At 38.0% G+C, this 24912-nt stretch overlaps 2 protein-coding genes across 8 annotated transcripts in view; one reads left to right on the forward strand and one right to left on the reverse strand.

The window, feature by feature from the left end:
- Nucleotides 1–492: 492 nt before the first annotated feature.
- ARL1 (ADP ribosylation factor like GTPase 1) lies at nt 493–13369 on the reverse strand. 2 transcript variants are annotated; one of them, XM_059081987.2, is made up of 6 exons: nt 12797–13369; nt 11040–11177; nt 9029–9110; nt 7879–7990; nt 4301–4479; nt 493–2963 (listed from the first exon to the last, which is right to left on the reverse strand). In XM_059081987.2, exons 1-6 carry the CDS (start codon nt 12798–12800, stop codon nt 2933–2935), a joined length of 546 nt encoding a protein of 181 aa, XP_058937970.1. In that variant the 5' UTR covers nt 12801–13369; the 3' UTR covers nt 493–2932. The 2 variants fall into 2 exon arrangements, with proteins under 2 accessions (XP_058937970.1, XP_066866075.1); XM_067009974.1 differs by having other exon boundaries at nt 12568–13017.
- SPIC (Spi-C transcription factor) overlaps nt 12566–24912 on the forward strand; it is a 52871-nt gene continuing 40524 nt past the window's right edge. Inside the window, exons 1-3 of one of the 6 annotated variants that reach the window (XM_067009969.1) lie at nt 12572–12654; nt 14881–15050; nt 18719–18912. The gene's annotated coding sequence lies outside the window, so the exon portion shown is untranslated. Of the gene's footprint in view, nt 12655–13243; nt 13567–14880; nt 15051–18718; nt 18913–24912 lie in introns of those variants that run through there. The other 5 variants (XR_010835884.1, XR_010835883.1, XM_067009972.1 and 2 more) reach the window with 5 other exon arrangements.

A 24912-nucleotide genomic window follows, 5' to 3' on the forward strand; every position in this document is an offset into this window, starting at 1 on the left:
GGGGGAGAAAGAATCTATCCTATGCTTTACATTTTATTTAATTCTCATAGTCTTCCTGAGCTTCCTAAAACGCATTATTTTACAGATGAGGAATCTCATCTCAGATTAAATAATCTACCTAAGGGTGACACAGGTTGTAGGTGGCAGAGTTAAGATTCAAACCCAGGATTGAAAGCCCATGCTCTTTTTAATTTGTAATTATGGGATTAGAAATATTATAGCATAAGGCATAGGAATCAAATGTTCAAACATTCATGAACTTCAGAATTTGTGTTTTGATGTTGTTTATATCTCAAACAAGCGTTCTCACACTTCTAAGGTGTCTGTAATGTGCCAAAAGGATAAACATAGGGCATCTTGGAAGGCAGACTCAATTCTAAGTGATTTAAAGTGCATGTATTGCTTTTATAAAAATTTTTTAATCAGAAAACGAAAGTCAATACTAAAGCAAAAATCAGGAAGAATAAATATCTCAAGTATATTGAGCACAGCTTTGTTGTAATCAGTAAATATTTATTGAGTGCCTAGTACGTGCCAAGTGCACCATACTAGATGCAAGGGATTCTAACAGTAAATGATGTATGGTCCCTGCCCTCAAGGAGCTTACATTTCCACAATTTAAAGTGCATCAGGTATTCTGGTAATAGAATTCCACCTCAATTTCTCATTTTAAAAAATTTAATCACATGACACAGCACAACTACCAACCAGAATTATAGAATGTTAGAGCTAAAAGAAAACTTTGATGATATTTGTTCAAAAAGAAAAACCAAACAAACAAAAACTGATGGAGTGTGGCCCTTTGTGCCTAGAACTCATGTGTTCTGATTTCAAGTTTGGTGGTTTTTTCATTTTCAGGCTTCTCACAAAAAACCATTCGGTACATTTTTATAAATGAGAACTTTCAAACTCCTGTAACATACCTGTACAGTTGTTTCCTGCTAGCTAAGGACCTTATAATTCATACCATATTAAAATAAGTGCATGCTCTATTTATCCCATCCTATTCTTTGTGACGAACCAGAGGGATCAGGACCATCCAAGTGCTAGCCTTTGCTACCAGGGCTGTCGTCAGGCAGCATTTGCCTGCCAGGGCCGCACCTCCACTTACTTCTACTTTCACAGTGTTCCTGAACCACTGGGGAGTATTTAGCCATTTGGGTACAAGCCCAGCACTAGATATGTGCCACTGACCAGACCCAAGTATAAACTGCAGATGTACTATTTCCTAGCTGACAAATATAAAAGCTTACTATTTGAACCACGAACATATTCTGAGGTGCCATAATGTGCCAAGCACCATACTGGATGCTAGGGATACAAACATGAAAAAGACAGTCTGCCCATCAGGAGTGCCTTGGAAACTATGAAACAATGTTTGTTAGTTATATGCTCAGTTAGTAATATTAGGTGCACTGGAAATACCTGTCCCGGGAAGAAGGTCTCCAAAAGATTTCCAAGAAATCAAATTAGGAATGGGTGCTAGAGAATAAGAAAAGTCCCATAGATTAGAAAAGAAAGTCACATTCATGTGAGCTGAATGACCACTAGCTTTCCTGAGACCTGAGGGGCACAACGGTATTAAGTTCTCTTTACTGGCATCTACTTTTTTTAATGCTGCTTGTCCAACTTAAAAATGGAAAAAATTGCTCCCAATTTTAGTAATTACTAAGGACTCTTATTTACTTCTGTCATACTGTAGACTGGGTTGTTTGAAAAGTTCCTTTAAAAAGTCCCTTAGAATATAATTGTTTTTGACAGCCTAGCAGCAGTAAGCCTAATTTTTAAAGGAATAGTTAATTTCTCCCTGTAGAATCAATAAGATTTTGACTTTTCAGCAATCAAATTCACATGTTCAATTACAGGTAGATAAAAGCAAAGGCAGCAAAAACATCTTTTACAATGCTTCTTAAAATAGATCTTTTTAAAAACTTTCATGTGAAATTTTCTTTAATGTGTTGTGAATTCCAACAAATATAACCATTTAGGATTGTTTTTACTACCTCTACTAGTAAGGACAAATTTATAGATATTATTTTGATTGTAATGTGTCTACTTCAATTAGCTTAATTTTATATAAGGAGGTAAGCTGTGTTGTCAATGTTGGCATTTTCAGGAATTTATGGTATAGTTTATGGGACAAGCTTCTGACCCTGTGAGGTCTCACTTTAAGCCCTCTTCCCACCTCCCTAGCAGGTGACACTGGTCAAGCCAGTCTATCAGAATTTGGGGTCCATGTCCATAAAAATGAAGATATAAAAATGATGTCCCAGCTACCTCACAGGGTTCCTGTACAAACTGACTAGGAAGGCCCAAATCTGTAAAAATTTTCCAACAGCCATAAATACTATAAAATGATAATTACAGATAAGTCAGTGAGGATAGCCACCAAAATAATTATTTCAACTTCATGCCTATACCCAAAAGCTTTTAAATGAAACAGCTTAAAGTGGTCATTAAGCAAATGAAGACTATAATTAACCCACGCTAGGTTCCTAGCCTACTCTATTGAACCTAATCTTTGGAAAAACTTAATTCATTTTAGGGGGGGAAAAAATCTGAGTTAAGATGTTTTTTAGTGTTAATACAAACAAGCTGCAACCACTAATTTAAAATTAGAGGGCTTTTTCCTCAATAAGAGTGCATTCTTTAATAGGACTGTATCTGAATAAGAATTCCATACAAATAGAATATATACCTTAACACAAGATAACAAGGAAGGAATATTTTACATTATACAGAACAGACATTCAGTTGATTCAATCACGATGAGTTACCCTTCCAACCAAATACTTATTTTTAATACTTATTACAAATGCTGCAGTCAGTTTGGTATATGCTGACAATCATTTAGTAGTGTGAAGCACACTTTAACTGTTTCCAAAGGGATATGTGATGTGGTCTTCGTTTCAAAGGAGCAGAAGTGACTGAATTACTGTCTGCTCTTTAATGTTTCAACTAACCTGTGAAGAGAAAATGAACAGTTTCATAAGATTAACTTCAAACTTTCAGGTATAGATCATTTATTATATAAATTTTATTTTATTTTATTATTTTTAAATATCTGTATTGGAGTATAATTGCTTTACAATGGTGTGTTTCTTTATAACAAAGTGAATCAGTTATACATATACGTATGTTCCCAAATCTCTTCCCTCTTGCGTCTCCCTCCCTCCCTCCCACCCTCCCGATCCCACCCCTCTAGGTGGTCACAAACCACAGAGCTGATCTCCATGAGGCTGCTTCCCACTAGCTATTTTATGTTTGATTCCAAAGCACTTTAAATGATGAAGGCTAAGAAAGTTTATATTAAAAGAATGAGGTTATGGACTCAATTTCCATGAGGGTCTGTTAGCTTTCACTTTCTCTATGGTTTGAATGAATAATCAAAAAAGACCAGGGACTTCCCTGGTGGGGCAGTGGGTAAGAATGTGCCTGCCAGTGCAGGGGACACGGGTTCAATCCCTGGTCCAGGAAGATCCCACATGCCACAGAGCAACTAAGCCCGTGAGCCACAACTACTGAGCCTGCGCTCTAGAGCCCACATGCCGCAACAACTGACCCCACGCACTGCAACTACTGAGCCCATGTGCTGCAACTACTGAAGCCTGTGCGCCTAGACCCTGTGCTCCACAGAAAGCCACTGCAAATGAGAAGCCCATGTACTACAACAAACAGTAGCCCCTGCTCGCCACAACTAGAGAAAGCCCACGTGCAGCAATGAAGACATAATGCAGCCAAAAATAAATAAATAAATAATTTTTAAAATAATAAATAAATAATCAAAAACCACCAAATATCCACTTTCCAGGCTGCTACTACTATAGCCAGGCCAGATGTGGGTAATTCAGAGATGAAAACTAGTCTCAGTCCTCGAGATGAAAATTTAATGAGCAGATGCACAAACCAACTATAAGACAGTGTAACAAGTACTATTATATCACTGACCTGTGACAAGGACCTCTATGTGTGTGGTAAGGCAGTGGGCATGAAGTTATGTCAGGGAAGGCTCTTGAGAAACACAGAGCCTTAACCTAAGTCCTGAATGATAAGGAATTGGAGGGTGTGGTGAGGTAGGGGAAAAAGCTAGAGAGCTGGCTTATCTAACTATAATTAGTAGGTGTGGTTGAAATAAAAGCAGATGTACATGAAGACCAGTGGAAGACAAGGGTGGAGGAACAATATGATAAACTGATAAATAATCTGAATTTCATCCTTAAGACCAAAGGGAAATTACACATGTATGTACACAGCTGCATACACACACAAATGCACAAATGGCTTCTGGAAACATACTTACCATTCCATTGCCTCATCAAGGCCAGTGCCTTTGGTTGCTGAAGTTTTGAATATTTGCCATTTTCGGTCCTTCAAGGCAGGTAACCCAAGTGAATTTGCCATCTCCGAGGGAGTCATGGCCTGTTCCATGTCCTGCTTATTTGCAAACACCACTAAAATGGCTTTTCTCAGCTCTTCCTCCTAAATAACATAGAAAAGGTTTGATTTCTTCTAATCAATTTGCTCCCTTGAGTTTAGGAAGAAATGCCAAAAAAAATCCATTATTTTAAAAGCGTATTTCCTAATTATTAATATATAATGTTCATTATAAATTATTTGAAATTATAGAGAAGTATGAAGAAAAGAAACTTCACCCATAATTCTATCTCCTAAACATAATCACTCTTTAACATTTTGGGTATTTTCTACTGCTTTGTAATTCAGATACTTATAGTTTATTTAGTATAATATATACATTTAAGATCACATTTAAATACAGTTCCATACCCTGCTTTAAAAAATAAACTAAACATTAAATTGTGGATGTTTTTCCAAACTATCCCCCCCAAAATTTTTTTAATTAATTAATTTTATTAATTTATTCTTGGCTGCATTGGGACTTCATTGCTGTGCGTGGCCTTTCTCTAGTTGCAGCGAGCAGGGGCTACTCCTCGTTGTGGTGCCCGGGCTTCTCATTGCAGTGGCTTCTCTTGTTGTGGAGCACGGGCCCTAGGCACACAGGCTTCAGCAGTTGTGGCACACGGACTCAGTAGTTGTGGCTCACAGGCTGTAGAGAGCAGGCTCTGTATTTGTGCTGCACGGACTTAGTTGCTCCGCGGCATGTGGGATCTTCCCGGACCAGGGCTTGAACCCATGTCCCCTGCATTAGCAGGCAGATTCTTAACCACTGCGCCACCAGGGAAGTCCCTCAAAAAATTTTTTTAAACATTAATGATTATACTCTACACTAAGAATTCATGCACCATAAACTATGTAACTGTTTTCCAGTATTAGATTCTTCCTAGATTTTCAATCAACTATTAGAGAAACCAAAGTGACAGAATCGTAATACAGAAATCTGTGTGTGAATCTCTATTTCCTTAACACAATTCTGTAAGAATGGAATCAAAGTATGAAATTTTTTTCAGGCTCTTGTTACATGTATTAATAAACTGCTGTGCAGAGAGGCTGTAACAATTTCAACTCCACGAACAGTGTATGACAGTGCCCATCTCCAATGCAGCTTTGGTAGAATTGAAACTATATATTTTTCCAAACACAGCATGTCATTATATGCTTATTTATTATTAGGGTATTAAAAATACAAATGTTATTAGCAATAAATTCTTCTCCTATAAATTGTAGGTTCATGCCTATTGCTCACTTTTCTATTGATTTGCAAAAGGTATTGATAGGATTAGTGATTAACATCACTAATCCTTAGTCACTGGCTGTAAAACTGTGTCTTGGTTCCCCGTTTTACCCTAACTTGTATTGTTTGGCATCTGAGCTTTGTGGATTTTTTGTTTGTTTGTATAATATTAATATAATTAAATCTATCTTTTCTTCTATAATTCCAATTCTTGGATTTAGAAGGACCTTCTCAATCCAGAAATTTTAAACATATTCCCTTATAATGACTTCCATTTTACATAATTCTTTATTCCATTTAGAATTTTCGTATACAAAAGTAAAACAAATTGATTTTGTGTCTGTAAGTTTTAATATAATAGTCCTGACTCATATTCCACATGTACTATATATCACTAATACATAAATATTAATTGATTGCATCAATTAAAAGTTACTTCCTAAAGAATGAATACAATTTTTAGTTCTTTCTCCGTAAGATTATACAAGTCAAATCCTAATACCACAAATAACCTAACAACAATCCAGTACAATTTGAGAATTGTGAACTTAAGTAAATAATCTATTTCTTGGGCTTCCCTGGTGGCGCAGTGGTTGAGAGTCCACCTGCCGATGCAGGGGACACGGGTTCCTGCCCCAGTCCGGGAAGATCCCACATGCCACGGAGCGGCTAGGCCCGTGAGCCATGGCCACTGAGCCTGCACGCCCAGAGCCTGTGCTTCACAACGGGAGAGGCCACAACAGTGGGAGGCCCGCATATGGCAAAAAAAATAAAAATAAAAAATAATCCATTTCTTTTATGCCATACTTTATATGATAAAAATCGATTATAACATGTGAATTACATCTAAATCAAGCTTTTATTTTAAAAATCTGTTATACCCAAGGCAATTAACCAGTCCCTTAAAATTCCTTACACTCTGAATTTGGTCTAAGAAGCTCTTATGATAAATATGATGCTACGTTGTAAAAAAAAAAAAAAAAAAAATTTAGGCAAAACTTTAAAACTTTAGGTCTGCAATTTATAACTCAGAAGCTACTAAGAAGTTAGTTGTCCAAGAACTCTATTCTAGCATTCTAAGAATGCTTCTAACTAGGTAATCAAGTGGCCTAGAACTTATATTTAAACATTCAACGATCGGATAATTCAGAATCATAGTTTTGGTGGGAAAAGGAAACCTATGCATCTAATTTTCTCAAGCAAAGGCAATTTCATTATTAATTAATCATTAGTACATCTGAGAAGCTTATTTAACAAATGGAGATATTAAAAACTTTTAGTTGATTACTTAACGCATCCTCTGAATTGAGTCAGTTAGCCAATAAATTATCTTACAAACCTCAGTGAATATAATGTATTGAGTTCTTAATTAACAGCTATACACTGTTCCACACATCAGGGGTACAGGGTAAACTCAAAGAACTTTACACTTTTGGGTGGGAGGCATATATAAGTAAACAAACATGTTTAAAATAATGGAAAGAAACAGTAAGTGGTTACAAAGAATAAAGTAGGATAAAGGGTTAGAAGATAGCTGAGACCCCCTCTCTGAGGAAGAAACATGTGAGATAAAACATGTCAAGAAGGTAGCCACACAAAGATTTGGGGAAAGAGCATTCCAAGCAGGAGGAGCAAGTGCAAAACCCTAAGCCAGGTGTCAGCTATGCAAGCTGGGTGTGAAAAGAACAGAAAAGTCAGTGTGACTGAGGCACTGTAAACACGGGAAAAGTAAAGAATGTGAAAGCTGGGAGAGGCAAACAGGGGCCAGAATTGTGCCAGAAATCCAGAAAGATGTATTTCTCTGAACTTTACATTTCTAAAACAAACAAATATACTTTCTTACTATTTACATATTTATACTATCTATATAAGCCTGCTTCCATAAGCTAATTTATAAAACTGGAATAAAGACATTTTAAAACAATCACTTCATAGGAGTGACTTAGAATAGTAACTTCAGTTTAGAAAGAGTTTAGCTCAGAACTTCCTGGAAATCAAGGAATCTAGTTTAAAGGAAGTTACAAGACTGGAGTTTTTTTTTGTCTCCAACTCTCTCCCCAACAGTATTTTTGGGATACAAAGTAATTTGCATAAAAGAAAATGATACTGAAGGCATAGGGGGAAAAGACCCCTGTTTTCCTTTTAATTATTCCTGCAAATGACAATAAACAATAAAAACAGCAAGCAAATATAAATGATTTACCCACATTTTAATAAAGTCTTCTTACCTCCAACATGGCAACTAACTCTGATTTGGAAATGCCAATTCGGTCTCGGTCACAACTGTCTACTACATAAATGACTGCATCTGTGTTTGAATAATAACATCTCCAGTATGGCCTGAAGAAAATTCAGAAAGGGAGAATATATTATTATTTGAAAGAAGAAGAAACTGGTATGTTAATTCATATGCTAGGACTTGGCAATGATGGGGTGCGGGGTCTTACCTGCCAATCCTTCCCCATCCATGCCAGAATCAATGCCATAATGATTCATTGTTTCTGATGGACATATATCATATCCCTCAGATGGGATGGGGTGGAAAGAATATTGATAAACAAATCACAGGGACAAGGAGCTTCAGAATGAGTTCAGACTTTAGGCTGAGAGAATTTATTTATAATCTATAATATCACTAAATGTACCGATAAAAAAAGTTCCACACAGACCTGATTGTTACATCTTAACTAGAAACTCCTTAAGAGGAATGAGTTCTTTAAAAAAAAATTTTAATATGATTTTATCTAACAGACATTAAACTGATCACTGAAGACAAGAAGTAGAAATGGCTAAAATAAGAAACTGACTCAAAAGTGGTTCAAGAAATAAAATGAGTTACAGGGCAGCAGGGTGTCTGGGGAAAGCACTACTGATCTTTTAAGATGGTAAGTACCCTAGTGAGTGAGCACTGACAGTCACTAAACATTCACAGTTGCCATGTCAAGCACAGAATGCTGGGCAGGAGACTTGAATTCCAGAGGGCATTTATGTTCACATAAGTCCTAAATGGTGGGCCCAAAATGTATTTTTATGAAATCCAAAACAGTCTGTCTCACAGAGGAAGGGACTGACAAGAACTAACTAGAGGACCCTTTTTATTTAAAACTACTGAAGTAATTAGGTCTTGAGATTTTCATGAAAAGATTTTTCATTGACGTGATATCTGAGAAACTGGCTTCCTTAGATTTTAATTCTTTAGTTAAAATCTTTAATTCTCATATTTTAATTGAGAGAATAAGGCCATTTTACCTCATTTTAAACTAGGTGTCTCCCATTAAATTACAAAAGAAGACATATCTTGGTTTACTCCTGTTAACTCTAAAAGAGCCAATAAAGAAAGATTCAATACCACAAAATGATCTGGCCTTTGCACCATACCTGATACTTGTCTGTCCTCCTAAATCCCAGACTTGGAATTTTAGGTTCTTGTATGTTACCGTCTCAACATTAAATCCAATGGCTGGAAAAGAAATCAAATTAGCAGTATATGTAGACTAATACATTCTGTCTTCAAAGTATCCAATCTGAGTTTCAGCAATTAATAGTAATTGCTGAATCACATTGTTAGTTCAAGTATCATCCCATTTAAGATAAGACAGTATGCTGTGCTACACATGCACACATACGCACACCAATTAGCAAGATCAACACCACTTTCAGGGTATATAACAACCCCCAGCTACCTCTGCAATTATGTAATTCTTAGCTCAATGGTAACCCTATTATGTTAAACTCCCTTCAAAATACAGTACTGGCATACAAAAGTGTTCGGAAAGTTATATTTAGAAAGGACAGTTGTAGATGTATTACAAAAAAATGGAATTTTGGTAGGTTGCAAATAAACAGGGAACAAAACCAAGAAGGCCTAGATAGACTCCAAACTTCAGTAGGTAAGGGCACAGCAGTGGCTGTATACCTCTTTATGGAAGCCGAGTTCTCTAAGGCCGGCAATCTCACAGACCCTCTGACGACTTCCTCAAAAGCTCATTTGTAATAAGGTCATAGCTAGATGGTCAAAGGGGAAGAGTCCCATCCCTTTTCCCTGCCATCCTTCTTAGCTGGAGCTCTCGCATCACATGCCTAAGGCAAGATATTACTATTTTCCATTGAAAGGAATCTGAAGGAGGAGGAGGGGCTACTGAAAAAAACTTAGGAGCTACATACACAAATATTACTAAGATTTCACAAACTTAAAAAAAATATCAAAGTAAAAAATGACTTACAGCTATAATTGGACAACTAATTTTTTAGACTTAAGTTTATACTGGTAAATGATGATTATGAGTATATGGCAAGTATAAAAAAATTACTATAGCAAACCTGAGTGACAAACTAAAAAGCAAGTTCATGATGTCTCCCTTAGAATTAAGTAGCAGGGTAATCACTGTCTTCAACCTCAGTTAGGAATGTTGTTTATTTGCAAAGGACAAGGGCGCAGTACAACCACATTTGCTGAAATGCAATCCACTGGGCTATGTGTATTGCAGGGGCCACCGTGACTCACCTGTACCAGATTGAGTTGGGTGATTTTTTGAGAAGCAAAAACCAAGGAAACTGAAATTTACTGAAGGTGGCATAAAGAAGTAACAGATGACACAGGGTTTGAAAAGTTCTTTCATAAAAGCTACACATTTTTTAAAATCTGGAAATTTAAATAGTACTAAATATGGAAATACCTTGAGTGACAGAGTAACTTTAAAGGCATAATTTAAATATTCTTGAGCAAACTCTATTAGTTTACATGTACTAATCTTACTAATCTAAGTAAATTCAGGGCAACAAATGAAATTAGCATAAGTAACAGAACAATCTTCTTATGTAGTAAATTAAGACTATTGGAGAATATTCTAAGATATCAATTGATTTAAAGTCAAGGTGTTTCTTTTCTTGATATTTTTAAGTACCAGATTCAACACTCAGTCTCTTCAACTCAGATCTTTAAAAATAATCAATAGAATTACTAAAGAGAAACTAATCTTAATCAAATAGTAACAAATACAGAAAAAAACCCACTTCACATGTAATAATATCACTTCATATCTATATAATTCTTTACACAGGTTTACAAAGTATTTTATATACTAGATTTATTTTCCCCTCAAAGCCAATGTATATTTATTATCTTCATTTTATCAACAAAGATACTGGCTCTCAATGAGATTAGGTGGCTTAACTCTACCCAACTTTTAAAACAGCAGAACCCAGCCATGCACAGGGGTTCATAAATTACACCAAATTGTCTGTAAATTTATGAAAAAAAGTGTTATAAATATTATGCTCATAGAAATTTACAAACCTTATCAATTACATTATATATTTATTCAGAAATAAAGTTATGTTTGATGGAAACAGAAAGCCCCTATAATTAGTTTATCATACCAACACTTACTAGGAATAGTAGTAACGACTTCTCCAACCTGTAATCTGTACAAAATTGTAGTTTTTCCTGCTCCATCTAACCCCAAAATTAAAATCCTCATTTCCCGGGTTCCAAACAGACTGGAAAAAATGCTTGAGAAAAAGCCACCTTAAAAAATAACAAAGATGTATTTCAATATCATTTCATGAACTAGGTCCACAAAACATTTAATCTTACCCTTTGAAAGGTACAGTAAATTAAATAATACTGTAATATTTTCCTCGATTCATAGGTGCATATTTTTGCTTCCAATGAAATACATTATTCAACATCAAACTAGTAATTACTGATTGTTACCATATCATGGATACTGTGTCAGGCAGGCACAGAAAATACACTCAAAAATAAGAGAAACAGGACTACTGCCCTCATGGAGCTAACTTTCTAATTGACAGAACATGGATATCTTAGCATGATCTCCTCACTACCCCCCAGAAACCACAGGGCAAATCAGAATGACAGTGGGACAATGAGGTCCTTGAACATGAAAAGCAATTACTGTTGTACAGCAGCAGTACCATCATAAGTACCTGCAATCACCGATGCCACACACAATACCTGGTTATTTTACCAAGAAATGGCAAAATTAAGAGCTGCAAGTCTGGAAAAATGAATCCACCATGGGTTAGAGAACCTTGAACATTTGTAACACAAGGGGTGTGACTTGACAAAATCCTTTCTACCTTTTACAGGTTAAAAAGAAGCAGAAGAAAAAAACTGAAGGGATGGGCTTCCCTGGTGGCGCAGTGTTTGAGAGTCCGCCTGCCGATGCAGGGGACACGGGTTCGTGCCCCGGTCCGGGAGGATCCCACATGCCGCGGAGCGGCTGGGCCCGTGAGCCTTGGCCGCTGAGCCTGCGCGTCCGGAGCCTGTGCTCCGCAACGGGAGGCGCCACAACAGTGAGAGGCCCGCGTACCGCAAAAACAAACAAACAAACAAACAAAAAACTGAAGGGGTTATGCAAAAAGACAAGAAAGCGCTTCTGACGTTCCAGACCAAGAAGTAAACTCCCCAGAAAATCGCTGAGGTATTTAAATAACGCAAAGAATTTGCATCATTTGGAGGGTGTAAACAAGTTAAAAGAAATTTGCACCTTCATTTGGGCTCTAGCGGGAGGGAAGCTCTACCCGATGCTTGTGATGACAATGTAGTTCCCTCAATTAGCACTCCAAAAATTGAAATTAAAATGTCATCGCTGACCAGTAATACACTCCCTGCCCATTTCCTCCTCCACCTTATCTACAGGAAAAGCTACAGGTAAGCAGACAAATGCCAAGTTGGCCATAAAACATTACGAGCACCATCTTCTTTTGGAGTTTAAACTGACGCAGTCCCAGCGACCAGGGAGGGAGAATCCAGAAGCTCATCCTTCACCCAAGAAACCTGAGCGAACCTGCAACTGACACGCTGCGAAGCTTCGCAAGACCAGCTCCATCCAGCAAGCGGCGCTGGGTCCAAGGGGATGAGGGAAAAGTTCACCGACCCACGCTGCCCTCACCTCTGACCCCGCCGGGAGAAAGGAGAACGGGATAAGACGGGGGCGAAGGTTCGAGGCAGGGTCCACGCACACAGGTGAAGAGCTAAGGTGAGTTCCGTCCTCAGCAGTCAGCGCCCTAAGACGCTGGCTACTCTGGGCTTTCAAGGCCGGCCCCTCTCCTCCTCCTCCCGACCCCAGCCCTCGGCCTCGGCCTCTCAGCGCGCCCAGGCTCCCTTCTCAGATCCCTCACCCATGATGAACTGCCTGTCCTCCCTCGTCGACCGGCTGAGACTGGGCCCGGCCTCGGCAGCGACTCCTAATCGAGCCTCGGCGCCGCCACCTCCCCTCGCCTAGGCCTGCGCTCCGGCTCGGCCTCGGGCTTCGGTTCCCACGGGCTTTCCCTGGAAGCCTGGTCAGCCGGCAACTTCCACGTCGGACCTCCCGGCGGGGGCGGGAGCGAGGCCGCCGCGACTGCGCGCCGGAACGGCGGTCTGAGCGTCCGCGCCGTCACTTTCGACGCAAGTCCCCGGCGCTCAGGGTGTAAATACTGCGGAAGGCGCAAGGAAAAAAAAAAAAATTCAAGGACTCCAAGTCTCCCCTGCTTCTGTTTTCTTGGATAGGAAAGGCTTCCGAAACAGGGAAGTTCGAATTTTCATTTTAAATTCTGACACTAAGAAGTGGTGAATCCGCCAACCGGAAATGCGCGTCGGGCCTCGATGCGGCAGCCTGACTGGAAGCGGTCGCAGCTTGTGGCATCGCAGAAATTGCTGGTCCTGAAGCGCCCTGTGGGCGTTGACCCGACTTTCCCCTGGCTCCTTCCTCCGACTAGGAAAGAGGGCTACCTTATAATAATAGGAAGAGCCCCGCGCCACCAATGCGGAGCCGCCTTACACTGAGGCCGCCAACGAGATTTTTGGCGTCGCAGTGGCCTGCAGGGTCAGCGTTAGCGTCCCTCCCTCCTTTCTTCTACCTGTAGCTTCTCCGATGCTAGCTAAAGGCAGTCATTACTCTATAGGAAAGGTATGTATCTTGAGGGCAACATAATTTTTAAAAATGCAGTCATTCCTTTTACTAATGACCTGGTTTTACAGTTCCTGCTTACTAAAAAGAAATGTTTGAGGAAACAGAAGTATAGCAGCGTGCTAGAATTAAGATAAACATTTAGTTTATAAGTCTGTGGAATTTTATTTTTCAGACAAGCATTTGGAATTGACCTCACCTCTTTAAAGTCTTTGCTCAAATGTTATTAATATTTAAAATTGCAACCTACTCTATATCCCCCTTATCCTGATTTTTTAGAAGTTACCACTAAACATAATTTACTTATTGTTATGCTTATTTATTGTCTACTGCCTCTCGCTAGAACGTAACGTCTATGAATGCAAGTATTTTTGTTTATTTTGTTCACTGTTTTGTTCTTGTACTTGGGCACTAAACAAATATTTGAGAGAATGTGTTGAATTATACGTTTTTAAGGCCAATAACATAAACATTAGTTAACTTAAACATATATTATGCAATAATATTAAACTTGTTTCCTAAACTAGGCATATCTGAACCACCTGTCCTACTTGATAGGAGAGGCGAAGCTCTCTTCTTCAAAAAGTTGTTATATTTGAAGAGAAACCGCCAGATGGTGGTATTGCTTCAGGCTAATTCTCAGCAGAACGAGATCAGTTGGTCTAATTGATTAAAAGTGGAGTAGACAATTTAATCCTTTTCGAATCTTACGGTCCAGTAATAATTTATTAAATTTTAAAACGTGAATGTTTAAATGCAGTCCAAGCAAGTAAAACAATTTCAAAATTCTTTTGACTATAAAGCCACAATATGATCAAATAAGTTTAAAATTTTAAAGCTGGAAGGACCCTCAATTCCAAACATCTCAATTGCACACGAAGAAGTAGAAACAAGCTAAGTGATAGAGCCAGGACAGCAACTCTGATCATTTGACTTACAGGCCTGGAGTAGTTACTCAGTTACAGAAGGCATTATGATGCCTTCTGGAACTGAGCCGTGATCTATACATTTGATAAATTGATTTGCAAACACATGACCATACTGTAGTTTCCTAAGTTAGAAACTTAAATATTTCTGTGCGTTACATTACCTAGTGGACGTTACTTTCTTTTGCTCAGATTTTATTCCATGAAGCAGAAACCTATGAAATATAATAAGTATAAATATATAAGTATAATAAATATAAGCTTCAGAAAGACTTAATGCTGTGTATTTATAATTGTCTTTTAAACTAAAGAATGTGGTTTTTTGGGGTTTTTTTTTTTTTTTTTGCGGGCCTCTCACTGTTGTGGCCTCTCCCGTTGCGGAGCACAGGCTCGGGACACGCAGGCCTAGCAGCCATGGCTCACGGGCCCAGCCGCTCCGCGGCATGTGGGACCTTCCCGGACTGGGGCACGAACCCGTGTCTCCTGCATCAGCAGGCGGATTCTCAACCACTGCGCCACCAGGGAAGCCCCTAAGGAATGTTTTGAAATCATAACTAGGTGTGTGATTTTTCTTTTTTTTAATACATCTTTATTGGAGTATATTTGCCTTACAATGTTGTTTTAGTTTCTGCTGTACAACAAAGTGAATCAGCCATATGCATACATATATCCCCTCCCTCTTGTATGTTCCTCCCCCCCTCCCTATCCCACCCCTCTAGGTGGACACAGAGCACAGAGCTTATCTCCGTGTGCTATGTGGCTGCTTCCCACTAGCTATCTATTTTACATTTGGTAGTGTATATATGTCAATGCTACTCTCTCACTACGAGGTGTGTGATTTTCACAAATTATGTATTGTATTTCAAATGTTTCCTTTCAATAACATGTACTTTGTCGTCAAAGGATTTCTCTTTAGACTAAGGGGTCTTTTTTTAATTAAGAAATAATTTGCATACAATAATATAATTTTTAAATGTACAATTCATTGGTTTTTAGTGTATCCACAAGGTTTGCAGCAGTCACCACTGTCTAATTCCAGAATGTTTTCATCACCCCAAACAGAAACTCTATACCCATTAAACAGTAACTCCCTACTGCTCCCCTCCTAGCTGCTGATAACCTTTCTGTAGCTATGAATTTGCCTATTTTAGATATTTCATATAAGTGAAATCATACACTATTTGTCCTTTAGTGTCTAGCTTATTTCACCTACCATAATGTTTTCAAGGTTAATCCATGCTGTGGCATGTATGAAATACTTCATTCCTTTTTACTGCTAAGTAATATTCTGTTGTATGGATATACCATGTTTTGTTTATCCATTCATCAGTTGATGGATATTTGAGTTCCCATTTTTTGGCTATTTGAATAATGATGCTACAAACATTTGTGTACATGTTTTTGTGGAAATACATGTCTTCAGTTCTCTTAGTTATATACCTAGGAGTGGAATCGCCGGGTCATATGGTAACTCCACAACTAGAGAAAGGCCACATGCAGCAACAGAGACTCAACGCAGCCAAAATTAAAATAAATAAATAAATAAATAAATTTTTTAATTGTCTTGGCTATTCTGGATCCGTTGCATTTCCATATTGAATTTTAGGATCAGCTTGTTTGTTTATGCAAAGAAAGGCAGTTGGAATTTTGATAAGGATTATACTGACTCCATAGATTAATTTGAGGAGTATTGCCATTGTAATAGTGAGTCTTCCCATTCATGAATGTGGGATGTTTTTCCATTTATTATGGTCATCTTTACTTGTTTTCAACATTTTCTAGTTTTCAGTGTACAGGTCTTGTACCTTTAGTTAAACTAATTCCTGAATATTTAGAGCTTTTTTGAGATTAAGGGTTCTTAACCCTTAGTCAGCACTTCCATCGTATTCTCATTTGATATACAATTTCAAATTTTCATAATATTCTTTTGAGAGAATAGTTAACAATGAACACCCATGTACCTAACACCCATCTGTAATAATCATCAGTTTATGGCCATACTTCATAGCCACTCTTGTTTCATAATTATCCCTACCATTTGCACCCACTCACTAAATTCTTTGTAATCAGGTGCCCACACTTGGACCAGTCAGCTGTGGCTAGGGGAACAGTGTCCACTGGAGGATCATATTTGCTTTCATATGCACCATATGCATGAATAAGGCTGCAGGAGGGGGAAGTTACAGTAGCTGGACACACTAGGTATTCACAGTTATTTTCTAATACCAGTATTTGTCCCCTTGGGGTGGATGTGGCTGGCATTAAGTACAGTATTAATGGCTCTTCCTAAACTATGTCTTGCTGTGATTGTCTTCTGCGCTGGAGAGCTGAGGAAGCAGGACCTCATTCACTAAGGAGGACATAACACACGCCACAGTAGCCCAATGTCTGTGGTCTCAGATCTTTTATAGGCCACCCTCTTGACCAACCCAACCCCTTCCTCCCACCTTCCTCTTTTTCCTGAGGGCATGACTGGCTTGTCTCTCTATCGAAGTTATTATACCAGAAGTGAGAGTTTCTCTCTCATTGCTTTATTTCCTCTCAAATCATTATAGAAAGGTGGGTGCATTTCTTATTTTGAAATTCTTGCCAGCTGGAGAAACCTGGGATAAGGAACCGTTTTATTTTCTAACCCAGGAAGCCTGGGCTCTCTGTATCTCTTCCAAATTCTTCTTACAAACTGAACAGTTCTCTAGTGTCTTTCTCTCTTCCCATAGCTTATACTCAGCTCTAAGAAGCCAAATGACACTCAATATTCTGCCTGGAAATATCTCAGCCAGCTAGGCAAGTTCATTGACTATATTATCTATATTTCAAGTTACTACAGGCAACATTTTTATCCACTGTTCCACAACTGTTTACCCTAAAAGATTTTTGCCAGTCCTTCAGCTCTAACAGCCTCTTCATTTTCCCAGCCTCCACCCACAGTATGGTTCCAGAGTCAATGCCATGTATTTTAAATTTCTATGTACCCCATCTCTAGTACCAATTTCTATATGTCAGTTGTTCATTGCCGTGTAACAAACTGCTTCAAAATATAGGGACTTAAACCAGCAGTAATTATCATTTATCACAATCATATGGATTGGCCAGGCAGTTCTTTTTCTGATCTTGCTGGAGGTTATTCACACAGCTATATTCAGCTGGTACATTGGCTGACTTGGTTGGTCTCTCTCTCCATGTGGTCTTTCATCCTCACAAAAGCTAGACTGCTCTTGACATGGCTATGGCAGTGCCATACTCCTAGGTATAGACGTAACAGAAATGCATGCACATGTGTACCAAGAGACGTGTATAAAAATATTTACATAGCATTATTCATAAAAGTAAAAAGCTGTAAACAACCCAAATATCTGTCAATAGTAGAATGGATTCATAAATTGCAATGTATTTACATGATGGACATCTATATAACAAGGCAAATGAAAGAACTACAGTTGTATACTGGAGAAATATCATAAACATATAATTGAACAAAAGAAGCAGACACCAAAGAAAGCATACTATGTATGATTCCGTGCATATAAGTTCAAAATCAGGCAAAACTGAACTATAATGTTAATTTTTGGAAAGGAGAAAGTGGGTAGGAGGAAGCATGAGGAAAGTTTCTGGAGTGTTCTGATATTCTGTTTCTTGACCTGACTTGTTTGCTTCTTTGATAATTCATTGAATAGTACATTTATATTTTGTGTGTTTTTCTGTCTATGTGTTATATTTTTAAAAACATTTGAAGAAACCACATTGGGATGACATTTCTACCTATCTAACTGGTAAATTTTTTAAGAAGTGGCACGTGGGAAAATTGTCACTCTCATCCACTGTGCAATCTTTTGGATGACCATTAGGCAGCATCTACATACAAAATTTTAAATGCACATACCCCCGACAAAAATGTCGCTTACAGGAATTGACATAGATATGCTAGCACATTTACACAGCCGCATTTGTATTATGCTGTGCATATGCATGAAATTCTGAACGCAGATCTGAAGTGCAGGGAGACACTTTTTCTTGTATACCCTTTGTACTGTTTGAATTTTATACCATGGATTACTCTTAATAAAAGTAAACTAGTTGGCTTTTTTTGCTTATTTGTTTCTACTTACCCAAGGCCATCTGGTTAAAAGTGACAGAGCCTGGATTTGAGCCCTAGTCTAACACCAAAGCCCGTAACATCAACCATAACTCTGAATTTTCTCTTGTGGAGTCTCTGTTTTCTCTCCTAGAAAGTGAATGTATTTGTCTGGATTGCAAGGGTCTCTGGAGACCAACATAGACGCTCTGTTATATAAACTGAGCCAACACTGCAGATATGTAGGAGAGATCTACCACTGAGAAATGGCATTAGTGCCCAGGTATCACCCCTGGACACTCCATCCACCAAGTCTACCACAGCAAGATTCATCCAGTCCCCTACCAGGTGAGAGATAATGCCACACGTGGATATGCCAGATAGAGGAGCTTACAGAACCTAGTAGTTTGAATAGTCAGTAAATCTTGCCAGGAACTGGGGGAGAGCAAGAGCATAATAGGTAAATATAGCACAAAATCTGCATGTTAAAATTAAATCACACAATTAACTTTTGAGGAATTTAAACCACTCAGCTATGTACTGATTATAATAACCATTTATACGGTTGTTCAAATTTTGTATGATACAAGATAGCTGTGGTTTTTGAAGTTAACCAATACATACATTTATTTATTTATTTATTTATTTATTTATGTCTGCGTTGGGTCTTCCTTGCTGCACGGGCTTTCTCTAGCTGCGGCAAGCGGGGGCTACTCTTCGTTGTGGTGCGTGGGCTTCTTGTTGCGGTGGCTTCTGTTGTTGCGGAGCATGGGCTACGGCTTCTGAAGCACGGGCTTCAGTAGTTGTGGCTCGTGGGCTCTAGAGCGCAGGCTCAGTAGTTGTGGTACACGGGCTTAGTTGCTCCGCGGCATGTGGGACCTTCCTGGACCAGGGCTCAAACCCGTGTCCCCTGCATTGGCAGGTGGATGCTTAACCACTGTGCCACCAGGGAGGTCCCAGCCAATACATTTTAAAAATGAAAAAAAAAAAAAATGAACACACAGACAAAATGTACTAGAGTAGGACTTTGAAAATGGAATTAAAAAAAAACAAACTTAGTTATTGTCATTTTTTGCTGTTACTGTTGCACTAACAGGAAAAGGAAATAAAGTCGTATTAGTGAACATAATAGTCATGACTGAGATCACTAAACTTGCTTGTGTTGTTCGCAGCTAAGAAAGCAAAGGTTTGGAGCTTTATTTAAAAATAAACAAAATGTAATTAACCATCAGTGGACAACTTCAAACTGCACAATCAATCCTGTTTACTTTCCAGTGATTCAAATGGGTTGTTAGGAGGAAAAAGCATCTGATCAATCATTGCTTCAGCTCTGCTTTTCTCTTAAGCTCCAGTCCTGAACCTCCTCTTCCTTACTAGAGGGTTCTCTATGAACGTGCATTCAAGATCCACATATCTAAAATTGAACATATCTCTCCCCCAACTAAAAAGTAAAACAAACAAAACCCCCCAAATATGGTTCACTCTCTCAACTTCCCTATTTCTCTGCTCAATGATCCAAATTCTACTTTACCTTACCACTTATGGGTTAATGCAGACTTGCTTCTTTCTCTGGCCTTCCATTGAATTCACAGTGACCAAACGCTATTTATTCTTCCTTTACTTCCTACTCTTAGATGGTAGCCACTTAACTGATCCATCTCTGCTTCTCCCCAACCCCAAATACCCTTGAACACCACCATTTTGCATGTACTAAATATTCAATAAATGTTAACAGAATAAATCATGTTTATTTCTCAATAATAACGCTTTAAAACTCATTTGCACAAAGATATTTATAATTGTTGGTTACTTACTTTTCCATAAGATTCTGAGCTCCTTAAGGGCAGGACTTAAGGATGGCTTATTTTTCTCTGTATCCCCAGTGCTACCACAATGGAGTTCAATAAATGTTTATTGAATTCATGAGTGGATGAGGCCTGAGCTACTTAACTCAGCAATCAAATACTTCCACGATCATATCCACCTACCTACTGTCTCCAGATTAGGCAAACATTGTGGAATTGGGGGGAAAACTCACTATTTCCGGGAATGTCTAGATTTTGGTTCTAGAGTGAAGTTTGCATTTTCATTGGGGAAGACATCCAATCTTCAAAGCACCCAAAGACCTTGAATATGTGGAATTCGTGTCTGGTTCTGCATATCTGCAAGTTCCCAGGGGATGCTAATGCTACCTGTCCACAGGCCCCTTCAGTAATTAAAAAGTTCTATGCTCTGTGACCTATTTCTTCAATATTCAAGACTTGCCTTCTGCCTGACTAATACTATAACGTTTTATATATGGCTTCTCCTCCCTGGGATGTTTTCTCCATTTATTTCCCCCTATTCGAATACAACCCATCTTTTCAGGCTCTTTCTCCCCCGGGCAAAGCCTTCCCTGGCTATTCTAGTGCTCCTACTCCAGAATTTTTTTTATTTTTTTACTCTATTAAAGTATCCACTGTTGGTGCTTAGAGTTTGACCCATCTACAATTATTGGTTATCATTGTGTATATGCAGGTACCCAGTTATATACTTCTTTTTCTTTCCTGTGAGGCTTAGCACAATAGTAAATACTCAATAAATTGTTGAATAAATGAATAAATGAATGACTCACTTCAGCATTATTATTCCAAAGAGAAATCAAATGCTTTACTGTTCTATACTGTCATTTTCCAGAACATGGAGGAAAGAGGCAATATGGAATTTCCCCAGTCTACTCAAATGAGGCAGTCCAATCTAAACAACAATCTATTCAAAAATTAATGCTATTAAAATACCAAAAATGAGTTTATATTAAAATTCAAAATTTTCTCTTCAGTATCTGAAACAATGAAATTTGCTACTGCTGTTTCTGTCCCAACTTCCAAAACCAAATAATATAGTTTGCATGAGAACTTTGGCATTATAGAGAATAAAAGGTTGGTCCTATAGCATGAATTGGTATTAAAGCGCAATTTCAATAGCCTGGCTAAACAACACGCTTTATACCAAATACCATGTTGCATATCAAATATTGAAGTGACCTCCCTGCCTGGTGAAAAACAAAGAATCTTTATTATTGATATAGAGAAGTTGTTTTAAATTTTAAAGTTAAAATAAGGAAGTTCTTTGAATATTGCCTAACTCACTATTGTGGGAAGAAAGCTAGAAGCATTCCAGAACATACCACCCTATTTTGCATTTCTATTGAACAGTTTTTTATTTTTTTTACCAACTTGCAATATTTGCTTTATAAAATAATTCTAACTCAAATATCAATTTATCATTTTAACAAGAGAATAGAGCTATATTGTATATTATCAAATTCCTGACTAGATAGACCTTTCGGTTGTAAATTATTAAACTACAAAATCTCTTGGTAAACTATGAAACACCAGCTCCACAAATGTAAAGCACTTTAATCGTTGTTATACTTAAGGTATAACATTTCTGCAAAATGCTGGAAAATATGAACTAAATGAGTACACCTATTAAAAGTACTGTATCAATTGAATGGGAGACATAAAGCAAAATGAATCTTATTCTTAGTAAATTTTAGTAATTTAAATCTGTTTCTTTTATTTACACTCCGAAAGATTGTCATTCTTAATTTAGTTTAGCCACCTCTGATGGAAACTTCTGTTCACAAAATGAATAACAAAGTGAAATTCTCAGAATACAGACATTAATACTGATTTTTAATTATCTTTTATTTAGCTCTCTAGCTTCGGATAAAATATTTATGGAGGAGGTTATTTTTAGCTCAGGCTTTGCAAAGCTCTCTTGTCACCTCGCAATCTGAGTTCATCAGAATGGAGCAACACAGGATATAGACTCAATAGAGACCAGAAGGGCTAAGCAGGCATGGCATTTTTGTAGAATTGTTAGATCTGGAAGAAACTCGGTCATCATCTGGGCCAGTCTCCCTATTTTGCAGGTAGGGGCAATATGGCCCTGAGGTCACCCAGCTCATTAGTTATAGAGTCAGGCTTAAATTATTTTCTTTCTCTTCAGTCCATGGTTCTTTCCACCTTGTTAAGTGACACATGGGGAAGCTAAGAACAGTAAGAGCATCCAGAAAGACAAGTAGATAACATAGGTAACAGAGTCTCTTCTAAACTGACTGGGAAACTCTGCCATTTTATCCACACCCCATTCAACTCTCAAAGGTCTGCCATCACTGAGAGACCTAAACTTCAACCAGTGATTGGAAATTACTAGATTGTTAATTACACAAATGGAACATCTCTAAATGTGTTTTATTATCCATATTTGTCACTGGCTGTCCACATTTTTCAAAAAGGAAAACAAATATTGGCTTCCCATGAATCCTCACTGTTGTGTGCCCTTTATTTTCATCATATGCATTTTCTAATAATATTTATCAAGTGCTTACCATGGGTCAGCCAGTATGGTAATCGCTTCAACTGCGCTACTTCATTCACTCTTCATAAATAACCCTAAAAAGTAGATACTATTATTCTCCCACATTTTAAAGGCAATGAAATTGAAGTTTAGACAGGTTAAGTTACCCAAGACATATAGCTAGTAAGTGGCAGAGCTAAGATTGGATCCCAAGCTGTTTGACATCAGAACCAGACCTCTTAAGCACTATTGCTGTGTTCTGCTTCTGGGAAAGAAAGCAGCCTACCCCAAATAAGGAACTTCCTTATTAATATATATATATTTCATATATATATATGAAAATATTTCTCTCATATAATATATATATTGCATATGTATATTTTATATATATGAAAATATTTCTCATATATATGAAAACTGAAAATATTTACATATTTTCTAAATGGTATGTCCTTTTCATTTTATTTGGGATAGATAGTAATAGTCAATATGAGAAAATTCAGACTTAGTCATTTTCAATTTAAATTTTATTTTTTGCAATGCATAGTTTTTAAAAAGTTACATATATGTGATATGTAATAACATATATATGTAGATATGTCCAAAAAAAGAAATTCAAATAATACAAAAGAGTAAATAATGAAAAGTCTCTCTTGCCCCAGATTTCCACACCCAGTCACCTTCTCAGAATTAATCACTATAAATGGCCTTGTGTATCCTTCCAATATTTTCCATGCATATATATGTATAATTCCTTTATTTTCAATGGAAGTATAATATTTACATTGTTCTGTATGTTTTTACAATTAACAATAATATATCTTAGCGAATATTCTGTATCAATACACATAGATTTACCTCATTCTTTTTAACATTGGCAAAATGTTCTGCTGGGGAGGCATGGGGGAAGAAAATGAAATGCAAAGGTGGAAATTGATTGACACTAATAAAGAGCATTTCTTAGGTTCTGTCTTCTAGATGTGACTAGAAGATCCTTAGCCCCCCTACAAAGCCCACAGATATGTCATCTCAGCCTCCAAGTAATGGGGACAGATACAGGTGGACATTTTGGTGCCATCACACAGGGAGGTTCACACTGTGCTAGCGTAAGCAGCTTTTGGCAGGAAGAGATGCAGGAGGCCATTTTGTGTTGTCACTAACGTTAAACCAGGCACCCTATGCTCTACTCATCTCCAGCCCTGGCACACCTTTCAGATCTTTCATCCACACAATACCTTGCTTAATCTGTTGATTCTTTCTGTAGATCAAAGAAGTAGAAATGGAGAACAAGTGATTAACAGATGACCAGATCTCTTCCCTAGCTCCCCCTTCAGTAACCTCATAAACGAACTGTGTGAACAAGATAGCATCTAAAGAAAAATCACAAGTTGACAAGCCCTCACACAAGCCAGCACACAGTGGGGGCACACAGCGATGACTCTGACCCCCTATCTCAATGATTAACTGAGATTACTTCCCTTTTTCCCTTTAAAAACCTTCATGGCTGAGCAGAATCTTTGGAAATGGTTTTTGGGGAACACTGAGTCCACCGTCTCTCCAGATTGCCAGCATTCTGCCTAAAAGCAATTTCCTTTCTGCCTACATTTGTCTCTCTCTCTCTCTCTGTATTGATTTTTGAGCAGCGAGCAGCCAGACCTGATTTGGTAACACTATCACTGGCACTACAGAGAACACCAGGACATTCCTTCCCCTACCATGTCCTACTAAAACTTTAGTGTCCAAACAGCTTGTCCAGTTCTTGGTTTTGACACGATGCACAAGTTCTTCAAATCTGAGTGATAAACAACACACAACACTCAAAATTGGCTCTCTCCTCCAGTAACTAATTCCCTTGGAATAAGAGCCTTTTTAGGAAGCTCCTGAATCTTTCATGCAAACTGGTAGACCCTCTCCAGCTAAAGTCCAAATATTCCCAGTTGGGTCTCAATCCATTTCATGACTCTCTATTCATTGGCTCAAGATGAGTCATCCCACCCGCTCCCT

This window comes from Kogia breviceps, chromosome 12 (genome assembly GCF_026419965.1).
Source record: "Kogia breviceps isolate mKogBre1 chromosome 12, mKogBre1 haplotype 1, whole genome shotgun sequence".
NCBI classification, from domain to species: domain Eukaryota; kingdom Metazoa; phylum Chordata; class Mammalia; order Artiodactyla; family Physeteridae; genus Kogia; species Kogia breviceps.

What these genes read in the sequence shown, in the direction of transcription:
- ARL1 (XM_059081987.2), bottom strand. An exon ending in AGTCGTTACTACTATTCCTA is followed by an intron (nt 9,111 to 11,039) that starts GTAAGTGTTGGT and finishes TTTCTTTTCCAG; the next exon opens with CCATTGGATTTAATGTTGAG. An exon ending in AGTTAGTTGCCATGTTGGAG is followed by an intron (nt 4,480 to 7,878) that starts GTAAGAAGACTT and finishes TATGTTATTTAG; the next exon opens with GAGGAAGAGCTGAGAAAAGC.